The sequence below is a fragment of the Nelumbo lutea genome, chromosome 4 (genome assembly GCF_056320005.1).
Source record: "Nelumbo lutea isolate HS-2025 chromosome 4, American lotus-T2T, whole genome shotgun sequence".
Classification (NCBI taxonomy): Eukaryota; Viridiplantae; Streptophyta; class Magnoliopsida; order Proteales; family Nelumbonaceae; genus Nelumbo; species Nelumbo lutea.
Window position 1 is genome coordinate 50390858 of NC_142687.1, and position 14461 is coordinate 50405318.

Consider the following 14461-nt stretch of genomic DNA (forward strand, 5'->3'; position numbering starts at 1 on the left):
AAAAATCAAGAAGAAAAAAGTTAGGATACATATATTGCTCATCAATGAATTAAGTTTAATTTAATACATGAGTATGAAATTAAATTGTCCAAACAAATTCGTAGCGAACACTCAACAGTGTGGTAGTTCAGCACTAAATACAGAAAGGCCTTTTCTACAAGGAATACTATTAAATTAGCAATTAGTAAGATTGTATTTATGTAGAATACAACGGATCAAAAAAATTATGTAGAATACCACAACTGCCTGTAAAAGGAAAGGTAATAATAAGGTTGACCAGGAAATAAAAGAAAAAAAAAAAGCACATATTTGTTGTGTTCAATAAGTAATTAAAGTTCTTCAGTATTTCTCCAACCGGTGCCTCTATCAGGTGGTCCACTCATAACATATTTGCACTGGAACTAAAACATGTCGAATGGACATTTGCTTCAAGGTCAAAACATTTGTTTACCAGGAGTTACAGTAGAACAAGACAATGTCAGAGATTTATCTTTATGAATTCTTCTACCACAATTACAACTTCTGACCTTATAAGCTCAGAACATATATAGTATTGATTACCTAGATTGTGTTGGAGTAGAGATTGACGAGGATGTTCCCGCTTGTCAAATATTAGGTGCATCATCCTTGCTTTGCAACAATCTGCCAACTCAAGAAGATCAAACAACAAAAAATTGCTGTTCCCATACAGTGCCAGAAGCTCACTTATTCTATTATAGTCCAAGCATGGTAAATCCTTGGTCGTTTCCTCATCAACTAAAGACAAACAACGAAGTGATTGTATCCCCAACCTGCTAGCCAGATCATTGCTAATACTTGGATGTACAAAATGTTTTGCAGACAAAGAAGCATTTTCCATCCATGGTGCATCGTTATACACAAGGTCCATCGAGCACATCAGTACTCCAGAAGAATCAGGAACTAACAACAGAGTATCAGATGCCTCAGACAATGGCTTATCTGCATAACAGTCTGCAACAGCTTCAAGGACACAATGAACAAAATCTAACTGCTCAGATTGTAATGGAAGACCTTTAACATCATTCTGTAAACGTTGTAGAACATGCAAATAGTCCAATGCATCAAATGTAAGTTTCACGCCTAATGCCAAGAGAAGATCTCTGAACCCTGACAACTCAGATGGAACAGCATACAAATATGGATGAAATTTCACTGGTGAATCAAATGCAAGCTCCTTTGGTGATACAAAATTGTCCCCAATCCAAATACATGGAACACCATCCAGTGCAGATTTTAGAATTCTAAAATCATCAGTACCCACATACTCCTGCAATTTTAAATACAGTGTAGGGATCTCCTTCTGCATTGCAGCATCAAGAGCAGGTTCAACTAAAGAAAGCAATTTAAGCTGGGAATAGCTCTTAGATAACTCAACTAACTGAGAAGATAACACTGTTATGCTCGGACAATCCATCCAACCAAGTTTGTTCTGTACATAAATTGAGTGGCATTCACCATTTAATATATGCATTGCAGATGAAACCATCCACATTTGTGATTTAGGTCGAACAATACCGGGAGGTGCAACTTTTTGTTTGGATGTGAACCATGGAAGTCCTTGTATAGGTGGATCAGTATAAATTGGACACCAAGCTATGGTTTTCATTTCTGACCAAAATTCTTCTTCTGGTTTATCATAGATCATGTCACCCAAACAAGAAACAATGTCCAAATCCAATTTGCATCCGTTCTCCATGTCTTTCTTGGGAAAATCAACACTCACCTCACCATCATCACCTAAATCACTTTGTATCTCACATAATGAAAAATGACTGGTATCATCGCAGCTGTCTTTCTCCAAATGGGAAAGCTTAGATCCTAAAGCATCTAAACAAGCAAGTAACCTACTTCCATAATTTAGAGATTCCAGATCCTCTGAATCATGCAACATCTTAACAGACCTAGCACAATCAAGCAAACCAGTAAACCCTAGCATCCTCTTAAGCCCCAGGCAAACTAAAAGCTCTAGGGCTTCATCATCCAAGAACTTGTCAGAAGGGAAGTAAGCTTCATTATGCAGAACTTTTCGTAGTCCTGGTACACGGGGATCATAAAGCCTGCAGAAGTAAAAAAACAATATTTAGAAGAAAGAATGTCCTGCTATCCAAATAACCAAACCAACTTAACTCCTGAATACATAGTTTTATTTGAAGAGAATAAAGTATTAGTTTGTATTTCTGTATGTCAAAACATATCTATACACCATAATTGCCAATAAAGATTTTATCTTTTATGGGGACTACATGTATCTAAACCTTAGAGGAGAAAGAGAGCTTTGAAGGTAAACCAGATACCTTGCTTCACCTTTGTCATCTCACCAAGTAAAAAAATAAATAAAAAATAAAAGAGAGAGAGAGAGATTCAATTCTTCACTAATTTAACAGTCTTCAGTAAATTCATCTCTTATACTACACCAGTGTGAGCTTGTCTTACACCACCTGTCGCAAAGGAGGAGGTTTGTATCATGTTGGCAGCCAGCAATAAAACCTTTGCCAAATTCCTATGGTCACTGATCCTGAATTGTCTTTTCAAACAGAACAGAATGGCAGAAAGGGATTTATGTAGCCAACCCCATATAGTCATGGTTCAATGAAAAGTGAGTAGGAATCTTAGAAAAGTTGATGAGAGATTTCTTGTGGGAACCAAGGGAAGAAAGAAGAAATCATAGAGTTAGATGGGAGGTAGTCACTAAAAGCAGGGATGAAGGTGGTTTGGCTATGGAAAATATCCAAAAGAAGCAAGAGGCTTTATTGGGAAAGTGGCTATGGAGGTGATTAGGGGATGGGGACAAACAATGGACTACAGTAATTAAGAGTATCCACGAGCAAGCAGCTAATGGTTGGGATGTTGGGCTCTTGGCGAGGGCTACAAGTGCTTCTCCTTGAAGATCCATTCATGCTATCATGTCATTCTTCCTTCCTTCTTGCCTTTTATCAAGTACGACTTCTGTAACCAAGTGAAGTTTGGGAAACATCTTTGGATGGGGGATGTGCCTTTCAAAGAACAATTTTCCTTTTGTGTATTCTTTCTCCTTGTTCAATACAGGAGTTGGTGTATACATAACTGGATACATCGTCAAAGTTGGATACATTGTCAAAGCTGCATTTAGGGGTGGCAAATGGGTCAGTTGGGTTGGGTTGGGTTGGGTTGGGTTGGGTTGGGTTGGGTAAGGGTTGAATACCAACCCACCATGACACATCGCCAATCCTTGTTAGAGGGTCATAACCCACCCTAACCCTAACCCATCCTAACCCACCCATATTGACCCACTTGACCCATCCATATTGAACCTCAACAACACTCACCCATACTAACCCACCTACCCTCACCTATAAATACAAAATGGGTCGGGACAGCCCGTATACCCAAAATAATAATTTTTGAGAGAATAATCTCTCTCAAAGATTCCACGTAAAAGAACCAAGACAAGTCAACCTGTATACCCAAAAATAAAAACATTTTTGAGAAAATCATCTCTTAAGATTGCCACGTGACAGAAACAGGTTGGGTTGACCCGTATATCCAGGAAAAAAAACATTTTTGAGAGAACCATCTCTCTCAAGACTACCACGTGATAAAAACGAGTCAAGTCAACCCGTATACCCAAAAATACAAAAATTGTAGATAAATGCAAAAAATAGTAGATATTTGCAAAAATGCAAAAAAAATACCAAAAAATGCAGAAAATTCAAAAAAAAATACCAGAAAATTACAACAAATGCAAAAAATTACCAAGAAATCAGAACTTTTGCAGAAAAAATCAGAAAATATGCAAAAACTACCAGAAAATTGCAGAAAATGATAAAAAAGCATAACTTTATAAAAGTGTTTTTACAAAAGTAATTTTATAAAAGTACTTCTATAAAAGTACTTCTGTAAAAGTGCTTTCATAAAAGTGCTTTTATAAAAAGTGCTTTTATGCTTTCATAAAAGTGCTTTTATAAAAGTCCATTCGTGTAAAAGTACTTTCATAAAAGTATTTTTGCAAAAGTACTTTCACAAAAGTGCTTTCGTGTAAAAGTACTTTTATAAAAATGCTTTTATGATTTCATAAGTGGTTTCGTAAAAGTACTTTCATAAAGTGCTTTCATGTAAAAGTTCTTTTGTAAAAGTACTTTCATAAAAGTACTTTTATAAAAGTGCCTTCACAAAATTGGTTTCGTGTAAAAGTGCTTTCATATAAGTACTTTTCATAAAATTACTTTATAAAATTGCTTTTGTAAAAGTGTTTTCGTGTGTGAACACGAAAGTTAATAAAATCTATTTTATTTCATGTTTAATCTCAAAATTAGATGTGGCATAGTGGTTTGGAATTGTAATGAGATGTGGATGTGCTAGAAGGCTTGAGTTTGAGTCACTTCAATTATTGTTTTTGAGATTTGGCGAGTATAGATAGAGCCGACTTTGACCCAACCCATCCTGACCCTAATGGGTACCCTTAACCCAACCCACCCTAACCCTTTTCCACTGACCCTAATGGGTTACTTGACCCATATTGACCCGCCAATAGATTGGGTGGGTATGGGTGGGTTCCAAGGTGGGTGGGTTGGGTGGGTCAAATGGGTTGGGGTCAAGATTACCAGCCCTAGTTTCAATCCTCTTATGATTCATATGGTCAATGATGAGCACCTTGTCAAGGAAAACCAGCCACCAAAACTCTTTAAAAAAAACAAAAAACCTTAATGATGGGAGGAACCCAAGACTGGGATTGGTTGATTCAAACAAGAAAAGGTCTTTCACAAAAATGGAAAAACCAAGACTAGAGAAACAAAAGGGTAGCATTCAGGGGGTGGGTTTTATGCGTGTGGGAGCAGTGAACAGTCTGGAGGGTGGCAGGTCCTTTGCACAAGTTGTAACCGGCGCCAACTTGACCTGTTTGAACAAGGAAATGGAGCCGGTCCAAGGAAGAACTGGATCTAGACTAGATAAAACCAAACCGAGTGCGTGTGACTCTTTTAAAAGTCACGTGAGGTCGCAGTGGCTTAAAAATGGGCCAAAGCCAAAGCCCATTTGAAACGTCTTGGGTGCGTTTAAAGGCCCATTTGGGTTAGCGGGCCCGATCCAGTGGTTTAAGAAGGCGCGTGAGCCTTTAGTAACTCACGTGACTGGGGACACGACTAAGATAGACGATGCTAATGGTCTATCATCATCCCCAGTCGCGAGACAAGGGGAGGAACACGCGTAGCGCCGAAAAACAGAGAAGAAGCTCGACTTGCAGTGGGTTTCCCGACGAAGGCTGAAGGAGTTTAGCCCCCTGCGGCGCTCCTCAGAGAAGTCGAAGCCAAGTTACGTTAAGGGAAGACCTGAAGAGAAGGAAGATAAGGATGAAGGCTGGGCGCAGTGCAGTGAAGGTGATGAAGACTCAGAGGACTGCTCGATTGATGGTACTAGCTTGGGCAGTGTAAACAACAAAGGCAGTTGCGTTGGAGGTGACGTGGATGGGTGGAATATTGTAAGTTTTTTCAGGGTGACGAAGGCAAGCGGTACAACCCGTTCCCAAGACCATAGAGTGTGCAAGGAGGATCAGAAGGGGCAGACCGGGAGAACCGGAAGCAAAGCAGGAACACACCATCAAGGGGTGAACCAGGGGTAGAGTGGAAAGATCACCAGGGTGACCAAAGGACAGAAGTACTTCCCGACCAACCCAGGGAGATAAATATTTACCAACCTCTGGAACAAGAGAGGGAGGTAGGGAGCAGTCCTTTTCCAGCTTGTCCATCAGTCCCAGGTAACCAAGTGATTTCGGTTTGTGCTACTAATGTGTCTCCAGTGTCTTTGGTTCCAGATTCCGTTCCTGCTCCATGTCCTGTAGCCCATGAATATGTAGTCGAGCCAGCAGACGGGCTCTCCGAGGAGGGAGAGACCGGAAGGAAGGAAGGTGGGAAGGTGTCGGAAGGAAGGTTTAGGAGTGAAAAAGTATGGGAAATTATTGAAAGAGTGCTTAAGGAAGTGGAAGGAGAGCTGATCTAGAGAGGGGAAGGGGAGGTAGGAAGAGGGGAGGGGTTAGTGGAGAGGAGGGAAAGGAATGAGGGTAGAGATGGAGAGGACTACGAGGAGAGAGCAGGGTTGGAGGGAGGTAATAGGAAAGGGAGGGTGGATGGAGAAGAAAGAGTAGAGGTGGGACCAGAGGAGAGGAAGAAGGGGCAGGTGGATATAGATGGAGGGGATCCTATAGGAAGGGTAGGGCTGGTGGACTCGGTGAGTGAAGACATGACAGCAGAATTTGTAGGGGAGCTAGGTGCAGATTGAAAGATCTGAATGTGCTGAAAGAAAACTTACAGAAGAGGAAGGAGAAGATCAAAATAAAGAAGAGAAGATTGAGTGAAGTAGAGAGATTGAAGAGAGATGTAGAAGGTGATAAGAGGCTCGGGGTAAAGGGAGACAAGAGGAAAGGGGAAAGTAGTGGTAAGTGGCAAGGGGTTCACCAAGAAGCGGAATGAAGATTCTTAGTTGGAATGTGAGGGGAATTGGGAGTGCAAGGAAGAGGGCGACAATAAAAGAGGTAATAAGACGGTGTGACCCAGACATTGTGCTGCTACAAGAGTCTAAGAGAATGCAGTTTAATGATAAATGGGCAAGGAGTGTATGGAAAGCCAGGGGAATTAGCTGGGTGGCTGCTCCCTCATGGGGTGCTTCCAGGGGGATTGTAACAATGTGGAAGAAGGATGTGGTGGAAGGTCTGGAGGAGTTGATCGGAAAGTACTCGGTGTCTCTGAAGTTTAAGCAGCAAGAGGATGACTATACATGGGTGCTCACAAATGTTTACGGACCGAATGACTATAGAGAGAGAGAGGAGTTGTGGGAGGAACTGGTTGATGTTAGAGGGTTGTGGGATGGGCTTTGGTGCATGGGTGGGGATTTCAATGTGATCAAATTCTCGGAGGAGTCCAATAAGGTTAACCAGAGGGTGACAAAAAGCATGAGGAAGTTTAATAGTTTTGTGGATGCCTTTGAGCTTAAAGAGATTCTCCTAGCCCATAAGACGTTTACATGGTCAAACCTCCAATCTATACCCATTTGCTCTAAACTGGATAGATTCCTGTTCTCTTTGGACTGGGAAGAACATTGAGGAACCTTGGCTTCTAAAGCTCTCCCAAGGGTGACCTCAGATCACTGGCCCATAGTATTATGTAAGGAGGAAAGAAGGTGTGGAGGTCCTACCCCCTTTAGATTTGAAAATATGTGGTTACGTCATCCAGCGTTTACTAACAAAGTGAGGGAATGGTGGCATGACTGTAACCCACTGGTGGAATGGGAGGGGATGAGATTTCATAAGAAACTACAATTCTTGAAAGCAAGAATCAAGGAGTGGAACTTGATGGAGTTTGGGAGGATAGAAGAAAGAAAGGGAGATTTGATGGATAAGATTGAAAGCCTTGACTCTAAAGAAGAAAGGGGAGAATTTGGAGAGGAAGACAATGATCTCAGGAGAGATTTTATAAGACAGCTAGAGGATTGTCTGCACAAGGAGGAAATTAGTCGGAGGCAAAAATCTCGATGTAAGTGGTTGCAAAAGGGAGACAGAAACACTAGGTATTTCCATTCTCTAGCAGATGGCAGGAGAAGGAAGAACTTTATCTCCAAATTGGTAGTAGATGGAGTCCAGTTAGTACAACAAGAGGAGATTACCAGGGCCTGTGTGGAGCACTTCAAATCTATTCTAAGAAGGCCTGTGAGTAGAAGGGTGTGGGTAGAAGGTTTGGACTGGCCAGATGTAGGGGTGGAGAACAAGAGAAGGCTGGAAAGAAGCTTTACTCTAGAAGAGATCAAGGAGGTTGTGTTTTCTATGGATAGAACAAAAGCTCCAGGGCTGGATGGGTTCACAATGGCTTTTTATCAGGACTGTTGGAATATCTTGAAAGATGATCTCTTGCGGGTGTTTGAGGAGTTTTTCAAGAGAGGAATTGTCAATCCGGGTGTGAACTCTACATTTATAGCTTTAATTCCAAAAAAGAAAGATGCATCCCACCCGAAGGATTTTAGGCCAATTAGCCTGGTTAATAGCTTGTATAAGATCATTGCAAAAGTTTTGTCTATGAGGTTGAAGAAGGTATTGCCCGATATCATTGCACACTATCAAGGAGCCTTTGTGAGTGGAAGACAAATTACTGATCAGATTTTAATTGCTAATGAGAGTGTGGAGAACTTTAAGAGGGATAAGAAGAAGGGAGTGGTTTGTAAGTTGGACTTGGAAAAGGCTTATGACTTGGTGGACTGGGATTTCTTGAGGAGAGTTTTGACTAAGTTTGGGTTTGGGGCTAGATGGTGCAAGTGGATCATGGGTTGTGTCAGGAGTTGTCATTATTCAGTACTAGTGAATGGGACAGTGGTAGATTTCTTTCCAGCCAGTAGGGGTATAAGACAAGGAGACCCCTTGTCTCCTTTCTTGTTCATTCTAATTGCGGAGGTTCTGGGGAATCTGATTCACAGAGCAAATGCTAAGGGGCTCATTAGAGGCTGGAGAGTTGGGAGGGTGGAAACCCCCCTCACTCACCTATAGTTTGCTGATGACACGATTCTATTTTGTGAAGGCGGTAATGTGAGCTTGATCAGGAACTTGAAGTTGGTGATACAACTGTTTGAGCAAATGTCTAACTTGAAGGTTAACCTTGGGAAAAGTTGTATAGTGGGGGTGAACCTGGAGGAGGAGAGCTCAGGGAGAGTGCTGAAATGTTGGGGTGTGAAGTTTTGGGGTGGCCTTTGAACTACTTAGGGTTGCCATTAGGTGATAATCCCATGCGAGAGAGCTTTTGGAACCCGGTGATGGAAAGGTTTGAAAAAAGACTAGTATCCTGGAAAAAGAACTACCTCTCTCTCGGTGGGAGAATTACACTAATTAAGGCCACGCTTGCTAACTTACCCATCTTTTACCTATTGGTGTTTAAAATCCCAATGAAGGTCACTAACAGATTAGAGAAGTTTATGAGAGATTTCCTGTGGGAGCCAAGGAAGGAGAAGAGGGATCACAGAGTTAGCTGGGAGATAGTGTGTAGGAGTAAGTCTTGTGGTGGCGTGGGGATTGGGAGTATCAGAAGAAGGAATATGACTCTGTTGGGGAAGTGGTTGTGGAGGTTCCCTATGGAGAAGGAGAAGCTATGGGCTAAAATAGTGGCAAGTATACATGGGCTAGAGGACAATGGATGGGGCGTTGGAATCAGAGCTAGGACCACAAGAAACTCTCCTTGGAAAGCCATTCATGACCTGCTACCAGTTTTCTCCCCTAATATCAGGTATGACTTGAATTCCGGTAACTCCACAAAATTTTGGGAACAAACCTGGGTGGGGAGCGCCCCTTTAAAGGATCAATTTCCTTCTTTATATGCTCTATCTGATTTGAAAAATGAGTTGATCTCGTCTTTCATCACCCCGTCCTCTTCCACTTCTGGGATTGGGTGGAACTTGGGTTTAAGAAGGGATTTGAGGGACTCAGACCTTGACAGTATTTCGAGCCTTATTGCACTTCATATTCTAGGTTCAGACCTGTTAGGAATTCAAAAACTCTATTGGTTTCACCTTGTTTCCTATATGTATGTGCATCCTTCTGGCATTCTCACTCAATTGTCTCCAGATGATCAATTTCATGCCACAAAGACTTCAAGGTAAAGAAGTAAACTGAGACCGGTTTCTCTCCCTGCTTAAGATTATTGACTTCACATTTCAGTTCATAGGCCCTAGTGACATTAAGTGGCTGAGAATAGGTTTCTCTCATGATGTCCCAAATTTCCTTGACAGTTTTGGCCCATAAGTAATTTCAGCTAATATGAGGTTGCATGGAATTGTACAGCCAAGTCATGACCAAATAGTTCTCCTGAATCCATTTGGCATATAATGGGTCTTCCTTGGCTGGTTTCTTCACATCTCCCATCACATAGCCTAATTTCCCTCTACCCCAATAGCCATCATGGCTGATTAGGTCCACTCCAAGTAATTGATCCATCAAACTTCACTGTGGTAATCTGAAAAGTATTTTCAGTCATGTTTCCAGCCCCGAAAACACCTTCCCCATGAGTTTTCAACTCAGTTCCTGCCATCTCTACCAAGAATTTATCACAAAGAACTGATTTTTATGCTGAACAAAGACAATTGATACCCTAAAACTGCTAACAGCCAAATTGGGAAGCTGAAAGGAGTCAAGCAAACACCTAGAAATTCTGAAACAGGTCTAATAATCTTCAAAAGCTCATTACCAACCAATCTGGAATGCTGAAAAGGACCAATTCTTACCCAGAACTTTATCAGTCAATACGGTTTCAGAAAAATAGAATTTTAAAAGAATTGAAGATAACCCTAAAAAATTCAGGAGAAATCAGAAAAGAGCAACCACTCCTCCCAAATCACTGCCCAATTTTTTATTGGAATCGATCTCAAGAAAAGATTGAAACTTACTCAGAAAAGACTGGCTGCCACTTCCAATCCTCAGTCTGAACCCTAATCTTGAGTTTCTTTCCTTCTCTCTGATTCATCCTGATCACCGGACTCTTTCCAAGACTCCAAATATCTCTTGAAAAGGTGTTGCACTCTGCCAATGATCTCCAAGAACCAGTCGATTGCCAAATCTTGCTAAAACTTCCAACCCTAGGAAGTTCTCATGCAATCAACCTGATTAGACACTCATGCAAAACCCTAGGTTGGCTCTGATACCAACTTGTCGACTAGAGACTGAGATCAGTTCTACTCTAGATGAGAATTCAAAACAGAGAATGGAATAGGGAGAGAGAGAGAGAGAGAGAGAGAGAGAGATGAATAGGCTTGCTGCCCTCAGGTATATATATATATATATATAATAACTTAAAAATTGCATACTTACAATATTGCCCCTACTAACATAACATGTCAGCAACATAAAATAATAACAAAAATAACTAACTTAACTTACTGACACTAACAGCAATATAAATAAAGACATTTACTGCCCTACAACTCTACAGCATAGTTTTCAAGGCGCCAAGGTGAGGCTAGGCGACAGGGGGGCCCTAGTCACCTAGGCGATGGATTTTTTTTAAGTAAAAACATGTATCCTAGGGTAGTTCCCTAGGTTCCATAATCATATTTCCTTAATAAATATCCATAATTTTCATAAGAAATGTATAAACTTCATGTTAAAGTATCGAAAATCAACATATTCATGAGAAGAAAAAGAAGAAAGAAAAGAAATTTCAAAAAATATAGGGGCTGAACCCCTATTTCTGTTATAGGAAAAGAAGAAAAGAAAGGTGGAAGAAGAAGAAGAATAAGAAGAAATTAGTATATAAAAAGACAGAATTAGTAAAAAGAAAGAAGAAAATATGTTGATTGGACAACATTTTATGTTCTTTCTTACTTATTGGTTCAGGTTTTGAAGTCTTTGAGGGTTCAATACAGCATTTAGCAATGTTTGTGTTGATTAAACCCTAACAAATAAGAAAATAACAAAAAGAAATTAGAATATAAACACACAAAATGAATATTTTAGTTTAAAATGTCTATTTTATAATTATAACCTCAAAACATTAAGAGTATAAAAGTTTGTTATAACATGCTATAGAAAACTGCTTGGCGATTAGGCAAGGTGAGACTCCAAGGGCGCTTTGTCGCCTTGACAACTATGCTCTACAGAAAGTTCAGAGGGTGCTGATGGAGAGGCAATACAAGTATACGACTTCTGGGGAAGACTACCAATGTTTTTGGTAGGGGTGAGTGAAAGTGTTTCATAACGAAATATTCTTATGCAAGAGGGGAGTCTTCAGCGAATAGGCAAGGTACAGTACCTAGGGCTTGGGGAGATTTGGGTGTTGCAACAACATCATCTCGTCCTAATAAGTCTAAGGAATATTTGATTCTGCTCTCAGGTGTGGAGAAAGAGCCGCCTGATGACATCTACTTCAGTCGCAGTGTCTCAGAACACAATCGCTCAATAGTGAAGGTAGACTACATTGACCCCTTTCTGCTTTCTGAGTTCGATGAGGGGAAAAGGATTAAAAACACACAACTAAAGAAGGTGGGATATGTGCTTGTATCAACTGTGGACAGTGACCAGCTCAAAGCCCTGAATCCTGATGGTGAGGTGGGAAGATTAGCAGAAGAACCATACACGAGTGCAACTTTGCTATCTAATCAGGAGTTAGAGCTACAGTACTCGATGAGTGCTGAAAGCCCTTGATATGATTAAGGTTAGTTTAAAGTTTCCTGTTTGAGGAGATTTTTTTGGGTGAGAATTCTCGGTTTTGTCAACTGAGGGTTGTGTTGCTTGGGAAGAAAGTTTTTTGGTTTATTTCTCTGAGGTTTTCAAGGGATATCCAACTGTCAGGAAGGTGTTACTTGTGTGAAGCTGTGAAGGACAATGTGCTACATCTATGCTTCGGTTGCTCTTTCTCAAAGCTCATTTCGGGACGTCTTTGGGCTGTTTCAGATATAATATGGTGAATTCAGGGACTCCTGGAGATATATTTGCTTGTTGGCCTACAATGAAAGGAATTTTTAAGGCAAAGATGGTTTGGAGATGTGTTCCTTTTGTCACATGTTGAGAAGTGTGGAATGAAAGAACCAAAAGGGAACTCCGAAATCATACATTGAAAAAGAGATGAACTCACTCTTTTATGTGAGAAAAGGATAAAAGTTTGGGTTCTTATAATTCCAGAATACGAAGGGATTTCAAAGGACCTTAGTGTTGGTTTTTGGTCTTTCCTTGAGGTGGATTTCAAGCAGTTAATCTTGTATTTCTTTTTCTTCTTTGATGCATCCTCTTTTTGAGTTGTTTATAGAGTCTAAGCTGTGGTGATTCCTCATCACCCTGGTTGATGTACTCTTTCTTTTATCAATAATTTTTTCTTTTTTATTTATTACCAAAAAGAATATGTTTTCTACATGATTTAAAATGTTGAGTGCAGAATGATGGGACTAACTACTTGGCATGGTAACAATCAGTGAAAATCCATATTTGTAGCAGAGGAAAATGGGGGTTTATTTCTGGGAGCAAGAAAGCTCCCCCAGAGAATGATCCATCTTATGAGAGATGGATGCAAGAGAACTACACAGTGATTGGGTGGCTTGTGAATTCAATGCAACCACAAATTAGTCAACACTATCTTTGAATGAACTCGGCTAAAGAAATCTGGGATAGTGTTGCAGAAACCTACTCCCAAAAATTGAATGTTGCCAGAGCCTATAAACTGAGGAGTGATGTGAAGAATCTAAGGCAGGGGGAGAAATCACTTGCAGCATACTTCTCAACCCTGAAATCTCTATGGCAAGTGATTGATCTGATAGAGGCTGTGAAATGGGATACCCCCAATGATGCTAAAACATACAGGAAATTAGTTGAAAGGAACAGGGTCTTTGAGTTCCTAACAGGGCTGAATCCTGAATATGACATCACAAAACAGAACATTACAAAGTATGGGCCCAGAATAAGGCCCATTACAGAGGGAAACATAAACATTACATGAAATGACAGAACCAAACATTGTACTGTGATAATCAGGCTGCCATCAACATTGCTCACAACCCAGTCCAACATGATAGAACCAAACATATTGAGGTTGATAGACACTTTATTCAAGAAAGAGTCTCTTCCGGTGAAGTGTGTCTTCCATTCATTACTTCGGAAGGACAATTGGCAGATTTCCTCACAAAGGGTATTTCCAAGGCAAGTCTTCAACATGGCACTGGCAAGCTGGGCATGATTAACATCTATGCTCAGCTTGAGGGGGAGTGTAGAGGAGATGGGCCAAATGGCCCATAGACTGTCATTTCATGTTATGTTTATGTTTCCCTCTGTAATGGGCCTTATTCTGGGCCCATACTTTGTAATGTTCTGTTTTTTGTAATTTCTTGCCCACTCAAGGGCCTCTCTGTAATATTTCAAAGATTAACTTAATAAAATGTTTAGAGTGTTAGAGGGAGGTTATGTTCGAACCTCTCACTCTCTAACTCTCATTGCCACTAGCTCTCTCTCTTTTTCTTCCTCTTAATCTTCTCTTGTTAGTTTATTTTCTGGTTTGCATCTAATCTCAAGCAGTTCTATACATCAAGAGGACTGTTTTTCAACTAGAATCATTTGCACTTTCTATGAGTTCAAATTTTTCTTTGAACTTGCTTTTTTATGTAGCTTTAACTTTATGGCAACTTGACAGTGTATTATTGTTTCCAGCATGTCAATAATTTTTACAATATTTCCATACAATTTTCAGGCATTGTCCTCTATTTGGATGATCAATATTTCCACCAACACAAACATTTTAAACCTTGGTTTTGTACAGGGGATCGCTTCAACGTGCTGCCCTAGGTGCCTCTATAATCCCAAAGACAACATGTTCCATGCCAATAAACAAACTCAATTCACCAACCAAAGAGAGTTATACACACACACATGGAGAGAGAAAGAGAGTAACAAACAGCAAATATAAATTTGTTCAATCCTAAATGGTTAATTGATGCCATTTCCAATATCAAGGAAACCAGA

General features: G+C 40.3%; 1 protein-coding gene across 1 annotated transcript in view; it reads right to left on the reverse strand.

The window, feature by feature from the left end:
* LOC148855687 (Zinc finger, C3HC4 type (RING finger) family protein) overlaps positions 1-14461 on the reverse strand; it is a 91574-nt gene that overhangs the window by 57480 nt on the left and 19633 nt on the right. Inside the window, exon 4 of the mRNA XM_088941507.1 lies at positions 562-2078. Coding sequence (XP_088797633.1) covers positions 562-2078 — 1517 coding nt within the window. The remainder of the gene's footprint in view (positions 1-561; positions 2079-14461) is intronic.